Below are 24,146 nucleotides of genomic sequence, written 5' to 3' on the forward strand. Positions count from 1 at the left end.
AGTCCTAAAAAGGCAAAGATATGTCTAGCATCTACTGCTTTTAGATTCCTTTGAATTCTGTCCTTACTTGAATTCTGTCCAAAAGTATATGGCTGAGTGGTTTTGTGACATATTTCAGCTTTAATATTGCTATTTCTCCCATTTAAAAAAAATACAAACAAAACATCTTTTGACACCCCCCCCCTTCACTCACACCATTTTTCTCCTCCCTTTGGAACAGTCCTTTCCATATACCTTGTCTCTGGATCTTCTCCTTTCGGGTTTTTCCCCCACTACCGCCCCAAAATTGCTTTTCTCGATGGCCTCTGTGTTGCTAAATCCCATGGTTAATTCTCAGTAAGTACTTAAACTATTAGCAGTATTTAACACAATAGATCACTGTTTCCTCCTTTATTTAGGATTTCCCAAAAGTTTTTAAAGCTTAATACTGCATTAAGACTGAGGACAGCCTTTATTTTCTTATTTTCTTAACTTCCACCTGCCCTGACATTTCCACCTGGATGTCTGTCAAAACTCTGAGACTTAAGCTATCCAAAACTGAACTTCTGATCTGACCCTGCCTCCCACCACTCCCTGCCCTGCCAAAAAAAGCCCTGCTTCTTATTTCCATCTCAGTTGGTGACTACTTTATCCTTCTAATTCTCAAGCCAAAAACCTTGGAGTTGTTCTTCAATCCTGTCTCTCTCTTTCACTCTACATCTACCTGTCAGTAAATTCTGTCACCTTTACCCTCAGAATACACCCATAATCTGACCACTTACCACCTCTGCTGCCACTACCCTAGTCTGAGCTGACAGAGTTGTCTCTTGTCTACATTACTTCAATAGGCTAGTCTGTTATATTATCTACATAGCAGTGAGGGTGATAGGTTATGTCACTCCTGTGCTCAAAACGACTTCCAGTTGTTCTTTGTCTTACTCAGAGTAAAAGACAAAGTTCTTTTAATGGCCTCCATTTCTCATCTCCTGTCTTACTACAGTCCCCTTTCCTCACTCCATTCTGGCCAACATATAAAGTAGCACCCTGGGTCTTTCTCTGTATGGGGAAACACTTCCTACAATACCTGTATGACTAACTCCCTCACCTCCTTCAAGTCCTTACTTAAATGTTGTTTTGGGTGAATTTATTATTGTTGTCTCTTTTATTTTAACTTACAAATGACAAAAAGTGTGTAAGTTTATAGGATGCAATGTAATGTTTTGATACATGTGTACATAGTGGAATGAGCATATCAGGCTAATTAACATATCCATCACCTCACATACCATTTTTTCGTTGTGAGAACATTTAAAATGTACACTTAGCAATTAACCATGGTCACCTTACTGTGCAATAGATCACCAAAACTATTCCTTTTGTATAACTGAAACTTTGTACCCTTTGACCAACATTTCCCCTTTTACCACCCACGCCACCCTCCTCAGTCTCTGGTAACCATTACTCCTCTGTGTTCATATTTTTAGATTCTGCATATAAGTGAGATCATGTGATATTTGTCTTTTTGTGCCTGGCTTATTTTACTTAACATAATGCCCTCCAGATTCATTCATGTCGTCATAAATCACAGAATTTTATTCTTTTTTAAGGCTGAATAGTATTCCATTGAGTGCATACACCACATTTTTTCAATCTATTCATCTGTTGATAGGCACTTAGATTGTTTATATATCTTAGTTATTGTGAATAATGTTGTAGCGAACATGGCAGGGCAAATATCTCTTCAACATACTGATTTTAATTCCTTTGGATATATACTCAGAAGTGGGATTGCAGGATCGTCCTAAGTCTCTCACCTCCTTTTGGTCCTTACTCAGATCTTGTTGCTTTGGGGTGTTGTGTTTTGTTTTGTGGTGTTTGTTTGTTTGTTTTGGTTTTTGGGTCTTCAGATTCTAGATTATTTTCCAAATAGTTGAGACTTCCAAATTATTGATCTTTGTTACTTTGTTTACTTTTCCTCTTTGGATGTGAACCAGTCATAAAATCAGGCCATAATTTTTAAACCTGCTATCATTGATTCCTTAAACTTGCACACAATTAGAAAGCAGAGACTAGGATCTATTTCTGAATACACCAAGGAGTCTATGCCATCTTTATCACCTTCAGACCTGAGCTAGTTAGTTGAATGCATCCTTGGAACTATTTTTAACCCTATGGGCCTCTGAGATACAGGTAGAGACCAGCCTGGATGTATCACTTTCCACTGCCAAGGGGCTTGCAGCCAAGATCACTTTTACTAAAAATAGTTCACAAGCTAAGGCTCTCCAGTCATACCTTGATATGGTTCTGAGAGATCCTTTTCTATTCATTCCCATGACCTAAGCTAAAATAGTGCTGGAGGGCTTGTGAAAATCAAATCTGGGTTTTAGGATAGCATATCTGTGATTATATATGGTTCAGCTATAGTATTTGAGTTTAAGCCAAATATCTTACTAATATTTCAGGTAAAGAGATTTTTGTCATAGTTTTGTGTATGTATGTGCCATTTAATTGTTTGGTTTAGGGTACTTAAGTGCATATGTGTGTATGTGTGCATATATTTGTGTGTGTGTTGTGTGTGCATATGTATATATGTATTTTCCCCCAGTGTTTACCTAGTGAGTGAAACAGAATTATTAACATCTTTTTTGAATTAATACTACATGCCAGTTGTTTTGCATGAAAGTAAAACTGATATTAAAACTTTATTTTCTTTTTTAATTTCAGAGAAGTATTCAAGCATTTGTACAGATAGGAATCAAGATAATCAACAATGTCTGTCACTGAGGAAGACCTGTGCCACCATATGAAAGTAGTAGTTCGTGTACGTCCGGAAAACACTAAAGAAAAAGCAGCTGGATTTCATAAAGTGGTTCATGTTGTGGATAAACATATCCTAGTTTTTGATCCCAAACAAGAAGAAGTCAGTTTTTTCCATGGAAAGAAAACTACAAATCAAAATGTTATAAAGAGACAAAATAAGGATCTTAAATTTGTATTTGATGCTGTTTTTGATGAAACGTCAACTCAGTCAGAAGTTTTTGAACACACTACTAAGCCAATTCTTCGTAGTTTTTTGAATGGATATAATTGCACAGGTATTTGTTTCAATTTGGGATTTAATTTCTCTATCCGATTTCACTTTTGCATTAGGAGGGACATCTACTTGACCCTTCTAAATATAATCAAATTTAAGGAGCTTGTATGCTAAAAATTCTTAAGAAATTCAATAGACTTGAACCGTAAATATAGACTTTCTTTGAAATTTTAGTTATCATATATAACTTATATATCATTTGTAAGTCTTTCTCTTCCAGGGCCTTACTGTGGCCCCTAGACATCTGTCCTTTCAGTTGCCCATGTTATTAAACCACATGCTTATTGCAATTAACATCAGTTTTCTCATAATCTGTATTTATAACTTTTCCTACAGCTTACCTATGTAATTATCTATTCCTGGAGAGTAGTCAGACATTTCTGAACATTTGACAGTTTCTTTGCAGCAGTTTCTCTTCATGGCACACTGAAATAAAAATGTTCAAGTTGGTGAAGGATAGGAGACTGAGGATCAAAAAACTACCTATGGGGTACTACACTCCTTACCTGAGTGATGAAAAAATCTGTACACTAAACCCTGCAGCATGTAATTTACCCATGTAACAAACCTGCATTGTACCCCCAAACCTAAAATAAAAATTGGAAAGGGGGTAAAAGTGTTAAGATCCCATGTTAATTATCTCATGCCCTTTAGCCCATTGTTAGCCCAAGAAGCATCTTTAGTGCTTTCTTTGGCCTTTCAAGAAAGCCATGTTGATTTCCTTAAAAATAAGAGAGAGAGAGAGATACCCAAGATGCAGAATGGCCAGTTATTCAATGCTTACCAGGCACTAAACACCATTATTAGTATCTTATTTTTGTAATTATTAGTATTTATGACATTTTCCCCAAGATAGCTCACAACTATAACATGTTCCACTATCTTTTCCTGATTGATTTCAGTTTTATCATGGAAGACATACCCTCTTGGTCAAGTAAGGATGGAATGTGTTTTATTGATTGGGACTGCTGTGATTCCCATTTTTAAGAAGATACTCTTTTCCTCATTCATGAAACTTCATATGTCTCTAGAGATTTTGAAATCTTCTTAACTCTAAGAAAAAAAGTAGACTCTCTGTCAAACTACTATTGAATTTTTGGTTTCTTTTTGGCTTTCTTTATATTCTTACGCTGTCTTTAAGACAGCGTAAGAATAAGCTTAAGAATAAGCCATCTTAAAACTTCCTTGTATACCAGCTTACATAAAATAGAACAAAGTAAAATATACACCATGTTAATTCATCCTACTGAAAAGTATTTTTGCGGTTTGTTAACATTTGGTTTAGCAGACAGATTGAATTTATAAAAATATTTTCAACCAGTAATGATATGAGAAGTTATTGCCTTAACTGATTATTGTGTTGGGTATTTACCATATGTAATTCACAGAGTGGATTTTTTTCTTTTCCTTTGTCTTTTTTTTTTTTTTTTTTTTTTTTTGACGAAGTCTTGCTGTGTTGCCCAGGCTGGAGTGCGCTGGTGCAATCACAGCTCACTGCAGCCTCAACCTGCTGGGCTTAAGCAATCCTGCCATCTCAGCCTCCTGAATAGCTGGACTATGGGAATGAGCCACTGCCCTCAGCTAATTTTTTGAAAATTTTTGTGGATACAGGGTCTCACTGTGTTGCCCAGGCTGGTCTCAAACTCCTGGGCTCAAGCAATCCTCCCACCTTAGCTGTCCAAAGTACTGGGATTGTAGGGATGAGCCACCGAGCCTGGCCCACAGAGTGGATTTTTTATATGTTTGAAGACACACATGACTTTCTTATACTGAATAGAATCTTGAAAACAAAGTAATTCACCTAAAACAAAAACTTAAAAAGGAATGTTATAAATGGCATCTATCTGGTATTTATTCAAGTACCTGCTTTGTAGCAAGCGATTTGTTAGGTGCTAAGGATACATGGCCTCTGCCTTGGTGGAGCACTCAATTGGAAATACAGTGTGATACATGCCAGAAGAGAGGGATGTGGATATGCAGCATATACTAAGGGCTGAAGTGAAAGAGTGGATGTGTCTGCCTAGGACAATGAGGGAAGGCAGAGAAAAATGATATTTGTGCTGAGCATTTAGAAGCAGGTGGAAGTTTTCCAGCTGGATCAAGTAGAGGGACTCCTCAGAACAAAGACAGCAGAGTAGAAAGGAGAAGCAAATGCTGAGAGTACTGAATAATTAAGTATCCCTAGATCACAGCAAGGAAGCAGTAGGCTGGCAAAATAAGCAGGCACCCTCTGAGTGCTTTATAATATTCCAAAGTGAGGAATTTGAACTTATGTAAACCTGGAACAATTAAGAAGGTTTAACGTATTCCAATTTCTTTTTCATAAAGATGACTACAAATTGCAAAGGATAAATAAGATGGAAGATGAAGACTAATCTGTAGGGAGATTTTAAGATGCTTTGAAAGAGTAGTTGTTAGAGTAGGGGGCCGGGGGTAGTGATACCATTTATCAGAATAAAGAATATAGGAGTAAGAGTAGATTTGTCGTAACATTCCCAGGTTTTAAGGATAAGACTATAATTTTGGATTTGCAGGATTTAAAGATACTGTTCAGGATATCCACATGGAACTACACACTAGATAGTAGATATAATAGTGTTATATGTCATAACAAAGAGTTTTGATCCCTTTCTTAAAAACTCAGTACTTGCCTATGGTGCCACTGGTGCTGGGAAGACCTACACTATGCTAGGATCAGCTGATGAACCTGGAGTGATGTATCTAACAATGTTATACCTTTACAAATGCATGGATGAGATTAAAGAAGAAAAAATATGTAGTACTGCAGTTTCATATCTGGAGGTAAGTTGGCAATTTAGATTAATCAATAGTTTTGGGAAATCATTGACATGATTCATTCAAATGATTTTATTATATAAGAGTTCTGGTGAATATATAAAATCATTAAAATTCCTTGTCTTGAATATTTGTTATACATCTTTTTCTGTTTTTTTTTGTTTTGTTTTGTTTTGTTTTACTTTGGCAAAATTTCAGACTTACAGAGAAGTTGCAACAATAGTACAAAGAACTTCCAGATACCCTTCATACAGATCCCCCATATGTTAACATTTTACTGCATTTGCTTTCTATGTGTGTGTATGCATTTCTTTCTTTCTGAGCTAGGTTGTAGACTTGTAAAAACAGGACTTTTTTAAAAATAACTGCTAAACAGATACCAAAATCAGGAAATTAGCAATGATACAATATAATTATCTGTAGATCTTAGTGAGATTTTGCTAGTTATTTCATTAATACCCTTTATTGTAAAAGAAAATTGTATTGTTATATCTCTTTAGTCTCCTTAATCTGTAATTTTTTGTCTTTTATAACACTGCTATAAAAATCCTCACTTTGGATTTACCATGATTAGATTCAGATTATGCACTGACAGTAACACAAGCAAAGTGATGTTGACTTCTTACTGCATCAAAAAAGGCTTAAGCCATTGATTATTCCCCATACTGGGAATGTTAACTTTGATCAGTTTTATTATGCTGTGGTCTGTAGAGTTTCTCCACTTTGAAGATACTGTTTTACCTTTTATAATTAGTAAGTACTATGTATGTAGACAATGTAAATATTCCTTACTTCTCAAACTTTTATCTATTGGTATTAGTATCCACTGACGATTGGTGACTGAATCAATTACTATTATGATGGTAGATGATGGTGATTTTTAAATTCCATCATTTCTTGTACATTTCTTTATTGACTTTCTACTATAAGGAAGAGTTTTCCCCTTGTTATATCAGCCTCATGCATTTTTACTTTATTCAATAGATGATAATCCCTTTCTGTAATCATTTTTTGTACGTTCAAATTGTGTAAGATTTGGCTAGTTGAGGCTTCTTCATGTTGTCTCTTGTGTCCTTTTGAAATACCCCATCATTCTTTGAGGCCTTCTACCCTCTTAATAGTCAACAAATGGTAACTAAGTGGCAGGCACTCTAACTTTGCATTCAAATAGTGGTTCAGAAACCAGTACAGAAATATGAAAACCCTGATTTCATTGCCTATTTATTTCTAGTGCCAGAAAATTTATCTCTTATTAACATCTTGTAGTTTGGTCCCTACTGAGAATTTCTTCCAAATATTGATTAAAATCATATATGTTGCTAAAAATTTCTTCATTAGAACTTATAGATAAAACAGAAGTAAAACCCATTTTCTTTGGTTGGTTAACTGAAAAGAATTGTTCTGAACTCAATTAGGAAAAGAGGGTGCCAGCATTCATTATTTTTTCCTTAGATCCTTTTTATAACTGGGAGAATTTTGAAGTTTGGTTATTTTCACTATTTTTATTTTTTCTTTTAATCTGCTTTCATATTATTAATGATAGGGCAGTGTATAATATGGTTTTCTACTCAAGCTGTGCACCAGAATTGCCTATAGAACTTTTTAAAAATAGGCCTAGGCCTCACACTTGGATATTTTAATGTAGTAGGTCTGGGGTGTGGCTGAGGCATCTGTGTTTTTTAAATGCTCCCTGGTGAGTGTCATACATAGACCAGCTTGAGGGCAATTATTCTAATTTTTGATTTGTTATGATTGAAGTGGGTAAGGGAAAGCAATAGTAAAGTGACTGCTGCTCATCAAAAAGATATGATTAAAAATATTTCTTCATATTATCATTTTACTACTTTTAAGGGTTTATTACATTCTAATGCCTATCATTCATTGTAGAGAATTGTACCAGCAATGAATTATCACTATGAGCTACTTATTAGAACACAGAAGGAAATAACACAAAATAATTTTTTAGAGACTAAATTTTGTTATTTTTTTTCTTAAATCTTGTCAGTAATAGTTGTAATTGTCATTTGGTTAGCAAGTAATAAGCTTTATACCTTTAATAAATTCATAAAATCAGGTCACCAGTACTACATAGAAATGTGTGTTACTTATAAAAATTACTTTTTAAAAAATGTAGATATAAACTACAGAGATGTATTCAGTATGATGCAGTAGAGTGAAGCTGTCTAGGCTCCAGTTCCTACTCTTCTAATACCTTTATGACCATGGACAAATCATTTAACCTCTCAGAGTCTTAGTTCCCTCATCATTCAAATGGGTCTCCTTTTGAAATTTATTATTAGTAATTATATGTCAAAATTAATGTAATTGAAGGATAATTGAAGCGAATACCACCTGTCCTTGAGTATGGATTTTCTGTAACATTTAAGCTCTAAAATTTAAAAAGTTTGGACTACTTGGACATTGTGAAATAATAAATATCTTCCACAGTAAGAACCATGCCATCTCCATACAACCTGCATTTCCCAGAGTTTCCCAGTACCATGTGTTCCATATATTTCCTGAAAATAAGAAAATGCACTTCAGGTATCTTACTTATCTCTGTTTCACTATAGTCATCAAGGCAGGAATTATGAGTGAGGGTATAATGACTCCAACTTTAAGTTTCAATTTCAAACCTAGGTAATCAAGCTCTTCAATTTCCTGGAATGATAGAAAATTAATGGCAACATGAAATCGAAGGCATGAGGTGAATAAAAGTGAGGTGCTGCTTGTCTTTAGGATAAAATTCTAATAACTTTAAATCAGCAGTGTATGTGTGATGTAATCACCATTTTTTTTTTTTACATCAATGCTAAAGCAGTTCTTTTTATTTTAAGGTATATAATGAACAGATTCGTGACCTCTTAGTAAATTCAGGGCCACTTGTTGTCCGGGAAGATACCCAAAAAGGGGTGGTCGTTCATGGACTTACTTTACACCAGGTATGTATATAAACATCTTTTTCCCTGTTAGAATAGCAAATGTGACTATTAAGCTATTTTCACCAGCTATGCACTTACTTTCCATCCTGTTTGAGAAAAAAAAAACTAATGAGGTACAGAATTTAAATGATATGAGTATATTTTTAGGCTTATTTTGTTTTCTTTTAAAATAGTGAACTTTTTAAAAACATTTTTTAAATTTTATTTTTAAATTTTAATCTACATATGTATGTATGTACGTATGTATGTATGTATGTATGTATGTATGTATGTATGTATATATTTTGTGACCGGGCTATGAGACTGGCTAATTTTTGTATTCTTGGTAGAAAACGGATTTTACCATGTTGTTCAGGCTGGTCTGGAACTCCGGGGCTCAAGCAATCTGCCTGCCTCGGCCTCCCAATGAGTGAGCTTTTCTTTCAAAAATCTGCTTGAACATTTAATGTCATATTATTCTACTTAATATAGAGACTAGACTCTGCTCCTGAGAAACTAGATTTTATCTTTTATTCTTCATATAAACACACACAATACTAAGCAGATGAGACACAATCAGTATTTAATAGGATTGAATTTATAGAAAACATTTTCTTTTACCTTTAAATCTTTCTTTTTTTTTGAAAATTTGTTGAAAAATTTAAAGATATATTGCTGATTTTTAAATTTTTCTTCTACTTAAACTTCTCCAGCCCAAATCCTCAGAAGAAATTTTACATTTATTGGATAATGGAAACAAAAACAGGACACAACATCCCACTGATATGAATGCCACATCTTCTCGTTCTCATGCTGTTTTCCAAGTAAGAGGCCACTAGACTATCACTCTTAAAATTGAATTTAAAATAAATGAAGCTAAATTCATGAATGGTCATTTTCATACATGTGAAAAAAATCTGTCTGTAGACTTCACTTGTCAGTACTTTCCTTACTTTGTAGCTTTGAGAAGTTTCTGTCACCAAGAGTATTTATAATTGAGATGCTTAAAACAAAAATACAAAATTTCTACCTTTGTAAACATATATGAGGATAAAGTTGTAGTAATAAAAGTTGTTTTGTTTTTGCTGAAAATAGTTAATCTTCCCAATAGATAATGTTATATTCACAGTAAAATTTATTTCTATAAATCTAGACTTACAGAACTAATAATTTGGGAACATACTGATTCATCTTTAAAAGATTTCACCATAAGGACCATATAAATAGTCGCATTCCTTAAGGAAGTATGATTCAGTTGGCACAGTATATCTTAGGAATACAATTCCAGAAAGAGCTAAAGCATAGGTTAATAGCTATTATTTCTTATAGTTTCTATAAGACTAGAAGTCCTTTTAATATCCAAATGATAATATAAAGCTTCTTTTAGTATTATGCCATCTGAGATACATCTTATAAGAAATAAATTGTTATAGTTGAAAGAATTGATATTGAAGGCAATCAAACCATTCATATAGTCCCTAGTCAACAAAAATTTCATTAATCTTTTTTGTTCTTACAACTAACTCTTCAGCTATTAATAGTCTTGAAAGAAATGTTTCGCTGTGAAACTGAGATGTCTCTGAAATATCTTAGATCCTGCTTTATAAAAAAATTTAATAAATGGGTTTATAATTAAGTAATATCTTACTTTCCTCATCTTTTGTTTGCCACCTAATGTAGTTCAGATAATTCTAACAGAGTAGCTGAAAATATTTGAATAAATTATGCTTTACTAGGCAGTTGAAAATGACAAGTAGACTTTACTGTATAGTCATGTGCCGCATAACGACATTTCAGTCAACAACAGTCCACGTATACAACAGTGGTCCTATAAGATTACAACAGAGCTGAAAAGTTCCTCTTCATCTAGTGATGTCATACTCATCATAATGTCGTGGCGTAACACATTACTCAAATGTTTGTGGTGATGTTGGTATAAACGAACCTGCACTGCCAGACATATGAAAATATAGTACATACAATTATGTACAGTACATGAGACTTGGTAATAAATGACTGTGTTACAGTTTATGTATTTACTTTTTATTGTTATTTTAGGGTATGCTCCTACTTATTACCCCAAAAGCAGTCTGCTACATTCTGTTTACCAAGTCTGTGAATTTTATCATTTTCTCTCCTGTTTGATTTATGATATTTTCACAGTGAGGAAATCACCTAACAGTGCAATTCTCAGAAAGTAGCTATGTTGTTAAGTGATGCAAGACTGTACTACCTTTTTTATATATGATATTTTAATTATTAGGACATATACAAGTTTGGGGGATTAGAATAAATTTACTCTTCAGTTTGGATCAAGATTCAAATTCAGCTTCTCTTGAGGGGCAATCTCTAGATACATGCAAGGCATTCTAACGAGTAGCTTTGGTTTTTTCTTAGGAACATTATTTCTATAGGACCTGTGTTTCTAACTATCACCTCTGATAATTCCATGTTCTGGTTCAAGGGGTACTAGAATACAAATGGAAATTTTGATCTTCTATCAGGTCAAGAGTTATTTTTCCTCTGGTACACATATAGAAAGTCTTTTCATTTTTATATTTTTCTCAGCTATAGTGATTACTTCTAGTGCTCTTAAATATCAATTAGATTATACCTTGTTCAGTTGTTTTTTAAAATGAAAATAATTTTGATTTTGTGCTCTATTAAAATATATATTTCCCTTTTAATTTTGTTAAATCTTATCCTCATTTTTTTCTATTTCATAATTTCAAAAAGATTTACTTGCGACAGCAAGACAAAACAGCAAGTATCAACCAAAATGTCCGTATTGCCAAGATGTCACTCATTGACCTGGCAGGATCTGAGCGAGCAAGTACTACTGGTGCTAAGGGGACACGATTTGTAGAAGGCACAAATATTAATAGATCACTTTTAGCTCTTGGGAATGTCATCAATGCCTTAGCAGATTCAAAGGTAGGCATCATATGTTTATTTGTTAAATAGTTTGAAATATTGAAATAGATAAGAAAGATACTATTTAATGTGATTTTGTTTTAAACGTCTGGTATATATCACATTTCAAGGGTATATCAGTAATGTTAATATATAGATCAAAGACCTCAGAAAACCTAGTGTATTAAACTGATTTTTATTTCTTTTTTAATTTCCAGTTTTATAATCAGAATTGGTTAAATGGAAAGTAATGAATACCAGATTGATAGTTAATATTTTATGGTACATTCTCATCACTTATTTTGAACTTGATTTTTACAGTGATCACTACACAGCAAACATGGTAATTAAATTGGCATGAAGACAAACTAACCATATTTTTAAAAAACTAAATTCTGTTGTTTAGTATTTTATATATTATAAAATAGGGTTAAGTATTAAAGAGTGTTGGTTTTTTTTTAAGAGGTGTTTAAGTTATAAAATGTCATGAAATCACCTAATAAGATAATGTTTACTAGATGCTTTTGGGCATATTTAAATATAGTTTACATATACCGTATGCCAGAAGTGCTTACCTAGAACACAGTATATTTCACAACATGGATATTTGTAAAAATGACATCCTTTCTAAAAAGTTATAATATGGCAATTTAAGTTAAACCATACTTGAAAGCTTTAGCTTGTTAAACCATTCAAAAAGCTCATCACTGGTCATTAGAAAAATGCAAATCAAAACCACAATGAGATACCATCTCATGCCAGTTAGAATGGCAATCATTAAAAAGTCAGGAAACAACAGATGCTGGAGAGGATGTGGAGAAATAGGAACACTTTTACACTGTTGGTGGGAGTGTAAATTAGTTGAACCATTGTGGAAGACAATGTGGCGATTCCTGAAGGATCTAGAACCAGAAATAGCATTTGACCCAGCCATCCCATTACTGGGTATATACATCCAAAGAATTATAAATCATTACTAGAAAGACACATGCACACCTATGTTTACTGAAGCACTATTCACAGTAGCAAAAACCTAGAACCAACCCAAATGCCCATCAATGGTAGACTGGATAAAGAAAATGTGGCACATATACACCACGCAATACTATGCAGCCATGAAAAAGGATGAGTTCATGTCCTTTACAGGCACATGGATTAAGCTAGAAACCATCATTCTCAGCAAACTAACACAGGAACAGAAAACCAAACACTGCATAGCAGGTTCTCACTCATAAGTGGGAGTTGAACAATGAGAACACATGGACACAGGGAGAGGAACATCACACGCCAGGCGGGGCCTGTCAGGGAGTGTGGAGGCTAGGGGAGGGATAGCATTAGGAGAAATACCTAATGTAGATTACAGGTTGATGAGTGCAGCAAACCACCATGGCACGTGTATATCTATGTAAGAAACCTGCACGTTCTGCACATGTATCCCAGAACTTAAAATATAATTTAAAAATTAAATTGAATTTTTTAAAACAAAAGCTTTGGCTTGTTAAACTGTTCAAAATTTTACCTTTGATTTAGAATAAAGTATATTAAAATAATTGGAGCAGGTTTTTTTTTTAAAAAAAGGCAGATTACTGAAATCACATGAAGATTGCCAAAGCAAGATGTCTTTTATATTCTAAGTTAAAATCTCAAACTTGTAAGCAGACAGCATGATATAGAGACAGATCTTGTAAACTTAAGCCATTCGTAAGATTTTTGCCATGTGAACTAATCTTTATTTTTTTAATAATGACTCCTATTGAGTTATTTGTGAGTCAGTGTTTAATGTATGTCTTGTACATGTAAAATCACTTAAAATAGCACCAGCAGTGCACATTTCACACTGTTTGGGAAAGACTGCTATGGTGGAAGCACATTGCTACTGAGAATTGGGGGAACTAGGACCTATTTCTAGCTCTTTGAACTACTAGCTTTGTGACCCTAGTTAAATCATTTCACTTTATGCTTAGCTTCAATTTCCTCTTCTGCAATATGAAAGATCTATATTGGATAACATTAGGTTGCTTTTAGCTTAATATTGTAAAGAATCTGTTCTTATATAAAAGTTCTACTTTCTGGAAAATTTATTTGTTACTTCAAAATCAGAAACAAAACTTAACAAAATTTATTTGTTACTTTTACTTTTTTCTTTTTAGGTAAAAGAAAATCTTGAAGTATTAGGTTCTTTTGGAACTCTATAGTGATTTCAGGAGAAATGTCTGTAACATTGTAATTATAATTTATTTCATATCGATATTAGGTGGTTATTTAAGGATAAAAGTAGCTCTAAGCCATGCAGAGTTCTTATTATTCCTCTAGTATATTTGTATAGGACATCTGTTTACTTTTGTGTTTTAATTTTTTTCAATGATTGGAAATATTTTTAAATAGACATTTTCAAATAGTTTTAGATTTACAGAAAAGTTACTAAGATGATACAGAAAGATTTTGTTAAAAATGCTCCACACCCGGTTTTCCCTATTGTTAATTTTTTATATTAATATGGTACATATATCACAACTAACGAACCAATATTAATGTATTATTTTATTTTGAACTAAAGTTCATACTTACTCAGATGGAGATATTTTTAAATATGATGTTTGTTTCATATATTCACTGAATAATCCTGTAAGATTCTTTGTCATCACCTCAATCACCAATTATAAGTCTGGACAAAATTGGGTAGTGCTTAAGTTCTTATAGTGAAGTGTAGGGTCAAGCCCTACGGGACTTGGCAGGTGTTCTCCCCGTGTGCGGAGACAAGACATTGTAATAAATAAAGACACAAGACAAAGAGATAAAGAGAAAACAGCTGGGCCCCAGGGGACCACTACCATCAAGACACGGAGACCGGTAGTGGCCCTGAACGGCTGGGCGCGCTGATATTTATTGCATACAAGACAAGGGGGCAGGGTAAGGAGGGTGAATCTTCTAAGTGATTGACAAGGTGAAGCAAGTCACGTGATTATAGGACAGGGGACTCTTCCCTCTTAGGTAGCCGATAACAGAGAGAGAGATGGCGCATACATCAGTGTTTTCTTCTGTGCACTTATAAGAAAGATCAAAGACTTTAAGACTTTCACTATTTCTTCTATTGCTGTCTACTATGAACTTCAAAGAGGAACCAGGAGTACAGGAGGAACATGAAAGTGGGCAAGGAGCATGACCATTGAAGCACAGCACCACAGGGAGGGGTTTAGGTCTCCGGATGACTGCGGGCAGGCCTGGATAATATCCAGCCTTCCACAGGAAGCTGGTGGAGCAGAGTGTTCCCTGACTTCTCCAAGGAAAGGAGACTCCCTTTCGAGGTCTGCTAAGTAATGGGTGTCTTCCCAGACACTGGCATTACCGCTTGACCAAGGAGCCCTCATGCGGCCCTTGTGAAGGCATGATAGAAGGCTCACCTCTTGCCTTCTAGATCACTTCTCACAATGTCCCTTCAGCACCTGACCCTATACCCACCAGTTATTCCTAGGTTATATTCGTAATGCAACAAAGAGTAATATTAAAAGCTAATGATTAATAATGTTTATAATAATGATTGATAATTGTCCATGATCATCTCTATATCTAAGTTGTATTATGACTATTCTTATTCTAGCTATTCTTTTTATTATACTGAATCAGTTTCTGCCTTCAGTCTCTTGCCTCGGCACCTAGGTAATCCTCCGCCCACAGTGAAGTGCTAAAGTGGTAGCAGGTTTGCATTTAAATGTGGAAAATGACATAAGATCTCTTTTTTTGTGCTTTCAGAGAAAGAATCAGCATATCCCTTACAGAAATAGTAAGCTTACTCGCTTGTTAAAGGATTCTCTTGGAGGAAACTGTCAAACTATAATGATAGCTGCTGTTAGTCCTTCCTCTGTATTCTACGATGACACATATAACACTCTTAAGTATGCTAACCGGGCAAAGGACATTAAATCTTCTGTAAGTCTGTTTACTCTGCCTTTGTTGTGAAGGTATTGGCTGCATATGATTTTTATAATTCTAATGAAAGTATTAATTAGGGTTATGTTTCTACATGATGAGTTAGGCAGCTGAGGGTTAGCAGGGTCTTTGCTAACCTGCATAGTCGAACATTAATTTAGACAGTTAAACCAAAAAGCATCTTGATTATATATATAAAATAGATACAATTATTTGATCTTTTGGGTACTATGGTACTTGAGTGGCTTTCTCCCTAACCTCTTTGATGTCATGGCATATTGTATTTGGATGGCACCTTGGAGTAATCAGTCAAAGCTTGAACACATTTGTTGCAGCCCAGGATGATGCTCTGCTTTAGCTGAGAACCAAAACTTTCTACCTGAAAATCTTGGATATGTTAGTTAATCTTTCCAATCCTATTATTTCATCTGTAAAATAGGTACAAAGGTTATTTTTTAAAAAGTCTTTTCTACATAATTTATAGTCCACATTCATGGTGTTGATGTATCAATCTCTGTATTTCTCCAGAAATATAATAATAATAATTGGTTACATTAGTATTTTTGCCAAAGATGTGGTGTACTTCAAAACATGTATATCAAAACATGTATGTTTAAAATTATAATATATCAGGGTTGGAAAAAACCTAGAGTTAAGCTGTTGTGATGACTCCTCCTCTTCTCCCTTTCCCCTCTGCCACTCTCCTTAAGTGTCTGAAGATGAGCATGTTATTGTCATCTTAAGAAAAATGTTCCCAGGCTCATTATATAATTAATTGTAAAAGGTCATACTATATGGGTATACAGAAAGGTTTGTAACACATGATTTTCATGTAGCCCTTACACTAGCCCCTTGAGGAATGAATTCTTAGCTCCATTTTACAGATGAGTAACCCAAACATCAAACAGTTCGAATTCTAAGTCAGGTTAAGTGAGAAGTAGGCAAGGTCTCAATATCAAGTATTTGGATTTATATGTTTAATATCCTCTCTACTATACCATAAATGTCAAGGGGCCCATACTATGATAAAAATGTTAAAATATAGTAAGAACTCAGTGAAAACCAACTGAATTCCTGAAAGGGTAGCATGAAAAACTATCTCTGCATTTCTTAGAAGTCAAAGGAATAAGAAAGTAGGGAATTTTATTATATTGTGATTACATGCTTATAAATACCTTTTCTCAATAAAGTAATTTCTTTATAATTTCATTTACATTATTAATGTGCTCAGCAGATCCTCTTGTCATAGATTTTAAACATGAGCATAATTATCACAAATTCTGAATTCATGGAACTCAATGAAAATACAATGTCATTTTGTTGATGTGTTTATCTCTGTGATTATTATCTCTCTATAAACAATCATAATTTCTATCTTTCAACAGTTGAAGAGCAATGTTCTTAATGTCAATAATCATATAACTCAATATGTAAAGATCTGTAATGAGCAGAAGGCAGAGGTATGTCTGTTTACATTTTTATGCTAGTCTTGCGCAGTTCTTCATTTATAGAATTTTATAATCTTAATTGTCCAAAAATTTAACGTATTTTCCTATTAAAATTAAAATCTGGTTAATTCAGTTATTTTTTACAGCTAAATTTGGCTATGGCCATGTAAATGACTTCTTTTGTATTTTAACTAGTGATTTCTCTCTACTAGATTTTATTGTTAAAAGAAAAACTAAAAGCCTATGAAGAACAGAAAGCCTTCGCTGATGAAAATGACAAAGCAAAGTTAATGATTTCAAACCCTCAGGAAAAAGAAATCGAAAGGTAAACATTACATTAAGATCTAATTTTGAGGAATTTATTGTTTTAAAATTTTGGTAAGTGTTTTATGTTAATTATCATTTGTTATGTCTTTTATATGTACATACATATGTATGTTTATAATTTTATATATACACATATACATACATACATACATAACAGGCTTGACTCAGAGATATTGCAGATTTAGTTCTCCAGACCACTGCAATAAACGAAATATCATAATAAAATGAGTCTCACAAATGTTTTGGTTTTCTAGTGCATATAAAAATCATGTTTACACTACACTATGGTCTATTAAGTGTGCAATAGCATTATGTCTGAAAAGATAATGACCTTGCTTTAATTTTAGACATACTTTATTGCTAAAACATGCTAATGATAATCTGAACCTTCAGCAAGTCATAATCTTTTTGCTGGTGGAGATCTTCCCTCAATGTTTATGGCGTCTGACTAGTGAGAGTAATGGTTGCTGCAAGTTGGAGTGGCTGTGACAATTTCTGAAAATAAGGCAACAATGAAGTTTACTGCATAGATTGACTCATCCTTTCATGAAAGATTTATCTGTAGTGTGTGATGCTCTTTGATAGCATTTTACCCACGGTAGAACTTCTTTAAAAATTTGAGACAATCTTTTCAAACCTTGCCACTGCTCTATCAGCTATATTTATATCATATTCTAAATCCTTTGTTATTTCAACGTAGATAGCATCTTTATAAGGAGTAGGTGGTAAACTTTCTCAAGAAACCGTTTTCTTTGGTTATCCATAGAAGCAGCTCTTCATTTCTTCAAGTTTAATCATGAGATTGCAGCAATTTAGTCACGTCTTCAGGCTCCACTTCTAATTCTAGTTCTCTTTCATGTCCACCACATCTGCAGTTACTTTCTTCACTGAAATCTTGAACCTCTCATAGTTATCCATGAGGGTTAGAATCAACTTCCTCCAAATTCCTATTAATGTTGGTATTTTGACCTCCTTACACATATCACAAATGTTCTTAATGGCATCTACAATGGCGAATTCTTTTCAGAAGCTTTTCAATTTATTTTGCCTAGATCTGTCAGAGAAGCATAATCCATGAAAGAAAGTATCTATAGCAGCTATAGCCCTAAGAAATGTATTTCCTAAATAAGAAGACACAAAAGTCAAAATTGCATGATCCATCAGCTGCAGAGTGGGTGTTGAGTTAGTAGACATGAAAACAACATTAATCTTCTCGTACATCTCCATGAGAACTCCTGAGTGACTAGGTGTATTGTCAGTGAGCATTAGTATTTTGAAAGGAATCTTTTTTTCTGAGCAACAGGTCTCAACAGTGGGCTTAAAATTATTAAGTAAACAGATGTGTTGTCCCTAGACTTTGTTGTTCTATTTATAGAGCACAAGCAGAGTTAGATTTAGCATATTTCATAAGGACCCTAGGATGTTTGTAAATGGTAAATGAACATTGACTTCAACTTAAAGTCACCAGCTGCAAAAGCCCCTGACAAGAGACTCAGCCTGTTCTTTAAAGCTTTGAAAGTAGGTATTTACTTCTCTCTAGATATGAACGTCCTAGATGGCATATTGTTCCAATAAAAAGCTGTTTTGTCTATCTTGAAAATCTATGGTTTAGTGTAGCCACCTTCATCAGTGATCTTACCTAAATTTTCTCAATAACTTGCTGCAACTTCTACATCAGCACTTGCTGCTTCACCTAGACTTTTATGTTCTAGGAAGGCTTTTTTTCTTAAACTTTATGAACCAACACCTGCTAGTTTCAGAGTTTTCCTCTGCAACTTCCTCACCTCTCTCAGCCTTTGCAGAATTGAACAGATTTAGAAGGCTTGCTCTGGATAAGGCTTTGACTTAAAGAAATGTTATGGCTAGTTTAATCTATCCAGACCATTGAAACTTTTTCCGTATCAGCAGTAAGGCTGTTGCACTTTCTTAGTGTGTGTGTTCACTGGAGTAGCACTTTTAATTTCCTTCAAGAATTTTTCCTTTGCATTCACAGCTTGGCTAAATGTTTTGTGCAAGAGACCTAGCTTTTAGCCTATCTTGGCTTTCTACAAGCCTTCCTTATAAGCTTAGTAATTTCTAGCTTTTGATTTAAAATGAGAGACATGCAACTAACTCTTCCTTTCACTTGAACACTTAGAGGCCTTTTTAGTGTTATTAATTTGCCCGATTTCAACGTATTTCAAAGAATAGGTAGGGCTGAGGAGAGAGAGGGAAATAGCCAGTCAGTGGAGCAGTCAGAGCACATACAACACTTGATTAAGTTTACTGTCTTATATGGGCACAATTTGTGACACTCTAAAGCGATTACAATAGTAACATCAAAGATCATTGTTCACAAATCACCATAACAGATATGTAATAATGAAAAAGTTTAAAATATTTCAAGAATTGCCAAAATGTGACACTGTAAGCTCCTGCTGTAGGAAAAATGATGCTTATAGACTTGCCCGCGGCAAGATTGCCACAAACCTTCATTTGTTAAAAAAAAAAAAACAAAAAAACAGTGTCTGCAAAGCACAATAAAACAAGATATGCCTGTATATATATTCTCAACTGAATTCAAGAAGTCAGTGATTTCTTTTTATATTTAACACTTTGTGGATCAAGTAATTTTAGTTTTTATTTTACAGATATGGAAGAGAACCAGAACTTAGGTATAAGATAGTGGAGACAAAGCCAGTTATGTCACCCTGTAGACTTGGTTTAATTTTAGTGGCTCTCATATTGTTCTTTTCTGACATAATCATTATTCGTATATTTCATGTAAATCTATTCTTCATTTTATTAACTCTCTATAGCTTAACTAATCTACTTATTGAGCCTAAATTGGTAATTATTTGAATGAACATCTGTCAGTGATATAAACTGATACAGAATTTTGAGAGGTTTCTACTAAGCTTCTTAGCAGGTAAATTTTTAAAAAGAAAGCAGTTAGTAATACAGTATGCAAAAGTACTTTTTCCTCAAGCAGCTAAGACAGTTTTCCAAATTGACCCATTGAGACACTGGATCAAGATGTTAATCTTGAGTACTTCTAGGAAGACAATAAGGAATTCCTGTATTAAACAAGTTTGGAAATTACTCCATAAGGAATCTAGGAGACTTCCAAAGTACATCAGCTTATTAAAGGGAAAACCTGTAGTAAAGGAATCTGTTCAACTTTCATTAAAGTTGAGTAAAGGTAAACTTATTTGACATTCTGCAGAGCCAGTTATCTGTTATTAGTATGAGAAACCAACTACAACTTAAACCAATGGTTATTCATACTGTTTTGGAGCTCTAGAATTGGTAGAAAGTGTCTCAGTATCTATAAGGAAAACAAGATTATAGTCAAAAGTGGCTTTCAGACCTGATTCAGCTACAGTTTTTTTAAATTGCATTTGTGTGTTGAAGTTTTACATAAAATATTTTACAGTATTGCTTAAGAAATAAGTAAAAATGATTTCTGGTTTTTCATCTCATCAAAGAAAACTTTTAACTCTGATATAGTATTATTAGTTGTTGTTGTTATTTCATTTTGTTAGTTAAATGTGGGAGCGGTCCTCATGTAATTGGGTATCTATTAGAATTCACCAGCTTCTCAAATTTAGAGTAACTGATTCCATAAAATTGCTCAGCACTGCTTAACCAAGTCTACTGTACCAATTAAAACCTTACAGATTAGTAAACTTTTCTGGAGTTGATGGCTTTAAATCATTGAACCTTTCTTTCTGGTAAGGCCCTCCTTTCAGGAGGGAAGGGTCTGAGCTATGAAATAAGTATTTATTTGGATGTTTTTCATATTTCAACCTGACTTTTGACCAACAATAAAAGTTTTGATTTTAATTCCAGCAATATGTTAAGTAACTTACTTGTATTTATGAAGAAGGTAATGATAAAATTATGTACCAAATAACCTTTATTATTTCCCCTAAAAATTACTGCCTTTTGAAATAAATGTATGAAATATCTTTTATTTTATCTATCATACTGTTACATGGGACTTTTTTAATGCCATGAATTTTCAAAGTGTCTTTTGTTATAAAACTTAAATAACATTTTTATGAAGTTTAAACAGATAAAAGGGAAGAATCTACAGTATTTTCTGTCTATCAAAGCTATTTGGAAAGGTAATTCTCAAAAGGAAATCATAAAAAGAAAACAATTGTTCTTTTATAAAGAGTAATTATAAAACTTCACTTATGACTATACCAAGAAAATTGTGGAGTTTAATACTCATGTATTACCTAAAAATGTTGGTGCAGATACTTTTAACTTGAATGTTTGCTTAGAACTCTTTCAGTTTTAAAATGATAGCTTTTTTTGATGTTCTTAAGGAGCTCTCTAGAAACCTTTGATACTAATTCCCTTCCTTCCATCCTAATCAGTGAACACCACCAACTAAAATAAGTCTAGATCACAAAATTGACAAATATTAACTTTGTCCTTGAATAAAAAGTTATAGAAAAACTAAGAAATTATCTTTAAGTATAACCTAAAGACAACTTATCAATTCATTTACTGGCATTACCGTTGGTGTAATATAATGCAATGAAATCACAGTGTCTGTACACATTTCCTATGAAATATTTATCAGTTTGACAAAACTGCAGTAAAGTCAGTGTTTTGTGGCTTATATTCATTCCCAATAGAGTTTCATTAAGAACTACTGACGTAAATTGGCAGTGTTTTTACCGCTGATCCTTATGAGTATATCTAAAATTCTGGCCAGTTTAGAACATTTATTTTTAAATGCATGTACTTGATTTTACTTTATTTTAAAGTCTTCACTGTTATGAATGTTTATACTGTTACCATAGCTCAGAGCTGATCTATGACTTAAAACCATGAATATATTTTAAAAAATTAAAATATTGCTGTGACCAGTGTTCTACTGACCCAGAAGGATACAGGATTGCAGGTTCCATCCAGAGTTTTCATAAAATTTAATCAGCTTGAAGTCTATGGCCATTTGGAAATCTGAATCAAACTCCTCATCTTTGATATTCTAGACCTATATTGCCCTTAGGAAGAAGCACACTGCAGCAGCTTTTCTAGGTTTACCACATTATAAACTTGGATGTTTTGAGTCCTGGAAATGTCAGTTGATTCTTAGCCAGGCTGTAGGGGGTACCTAACCGTATGGTCTGTTTTCACTATAACAAATTCTGAAGCTAAAAACTGGCTCTGTCACTTTCCCTAGGGGGGTATGGAGGCACCATATGATTATGCCTCCTACTGCTTATTCCTTCACAGTGAGCCAACACCAAAACAACACATAATGCTGTGTTGCTAATAGGGCCTTGTGAATTTGGATAGTGCATGCCCAGGTTATCATCCTTTTCCGACAAACAAAAATTATTTTATTTTTGCTAAGCAATTGGATTACATATAAATGTAAGCATAGACAAAATGCAGTATGTTAGCAATACCAAACACCTTATGATGCCCATATCTTTCAGCAACATGATCTTCCTTGGGTGAGAAAGAAACCTAATGTAGTAGAAGTAAAGTTAATAACTTTTTCTAAACATGTTTTATAATAGGAAATAGTCATTTTTACCTATTTGCTGTTTATCATTGAATGTAGTTCTGTGAATTACATATATTCCTTTGTTTATGCATTTCTCTTAAGTAAACTTTGTATGATTTGTTACAAAATGAGTGAGATTCTGTAATATGTTTTAATTTTGGTAGGTTTCAAGAAATCCTGAACTGCTTGTTCCAGAATCGAGAAGAAATTAGACAAGAATATCTGAAGTTGGAAATGTTACTTAAAGAAAATGAACTTAAATCATTCTACCAACAACAGTGCCATAAACAAATAGAAATGATGTGTTCTGAAGACAAAGTAGAAAAGGTAATTAACAATTTTATAATTAAATTTTAGAAAGTATAAAAGCATGGGGGCTTCTTTTTTTTTTTTTTTTTTTTTTCAGAAGGAGACTCTTCTTTTGTTGCCCAGACTGGAGTGCAGTGGCGTGACCTCAGCTCACTGCAACCTCTGCCTCCCAGATTCAAGCAATTCTCCTGCCTCAGCCTCCCAGCTAGCTGATATTACAGGCATGCGCCGCTATGCCCAGCTAATTTTGGTGTTTTTAGTAGAGATGGTGTTTCACCATGTTGGCCATGCTAGTCTTGAACTCCTGACTTCAGGTGATCAGCCCGCCTCAGCCTCCCAAAGTGCTGGCATTACAGGGGTGAGCCACTGTGCCCGGCCTGGTGGCGGTGCTTCTAACTCTAGAAATTTGATAGTCAAGGCTACTTACTCACCCATTCTTTACAAACATCTGGAAATGTTGGAGGAAATGTAGCAAACATTTTTTTAAATACATAGTTAAGTGCACAAGAAAGAAATTTTAATTCCTGGATGTCAGTAACAAAAAGAAAATAAACAAAAACAACAGAATCTCAGTTACAACTGTTGTTTTTCTGGGCATTTTATGGAACTTTTAACACGAAGTTTACCCACTCAGGGACAGCCAGTTACTAAAGTTAGAGCAATAGAAGCAGTCTGTCCTGGATGCTGGCAGTGGCTTATAACTTAGACCAACAGGAGATTTTTGTTGTCAGAGAAGAATTTTATCATTGAAATTGTTAGATGTGCCAGTGCAGGGGCCTAATGAAAAGCAGACCAAACATTTAATCAGTTTTACTATTTCTTTTAATACAATAATATACTGCCCTCTCCCTTCCACCCACAAACCACTCCCACTCTTCTAACTTTGATGTATGTCACTACTTAGATAAGAGGCCCAAAGG

General features: G+C 33.9%; 1 protein-coding gene across 4 annotated transcripts in view; it reads left to right on the forward strand.

Annotated features, from left to right (window-relative positions):
• KIF18A (kinesin family member 18A) overlaps positions 1–24,146 on the forward strand; it is an 86,032-nt gene that overhangs the window by 7,399 nt on the left and 54,487 nt on the right. For all 4 annotated transcript variants that reach the window (XM_032166368.2, XM_032166369.2, XM_058446922.1 and 1 more), the window contains exons 2-10: positions 2,704–3,074; positions 5,718–5,875; positions 8,707–8,811; positions 9,504–9,614; positions 11,527–11,724; positions 15,454–15,630; positions 17,016–17,090; positions 17,291–17,403; positions 23,082–23,244. In XM_032166368.2, coding sequence (XP_032022259.1) covers positions 2,750–3,074; positions 5,718–5,875; positions 8,707–8,811; positions 9,504–9,614; positions 11,527–11,724; positions 15,454–15,630; positions 17,016–17,090; positions 17,291–17,403; positions 23,082–23,244 — 1,425 coding nt within the window. In that variant the 5' untranslated portion in view covers positions 2,704–2,749. The remainder of the gene's footprint in view (positions 1–2,703; positions 3,075–5,717; positions 5,876–8,706; positions 8,812–9,503; positions 9,615–11,526; positions 11,725–15,453; positions 15,631–17,015; positions 17,091–17,290; positions 17,404–23,081; positions 23,245–24,146) is intronic.

This window comes from Hylobates moloch, unplaced genomic scaffold (assembly GCF_009828535.3).
Source record: "Hylobates moloch isolate HMO894 unplaced genomic scaffold, HMol_V3 SCAFFOLD_11, whole genome shotgun sequence".
Lineage (NCBI taxonomy): Eukaryota > Metazoa > Chordata > Mammalia > Primates > Hylobatidae > Hylobates > Hylobates moloch.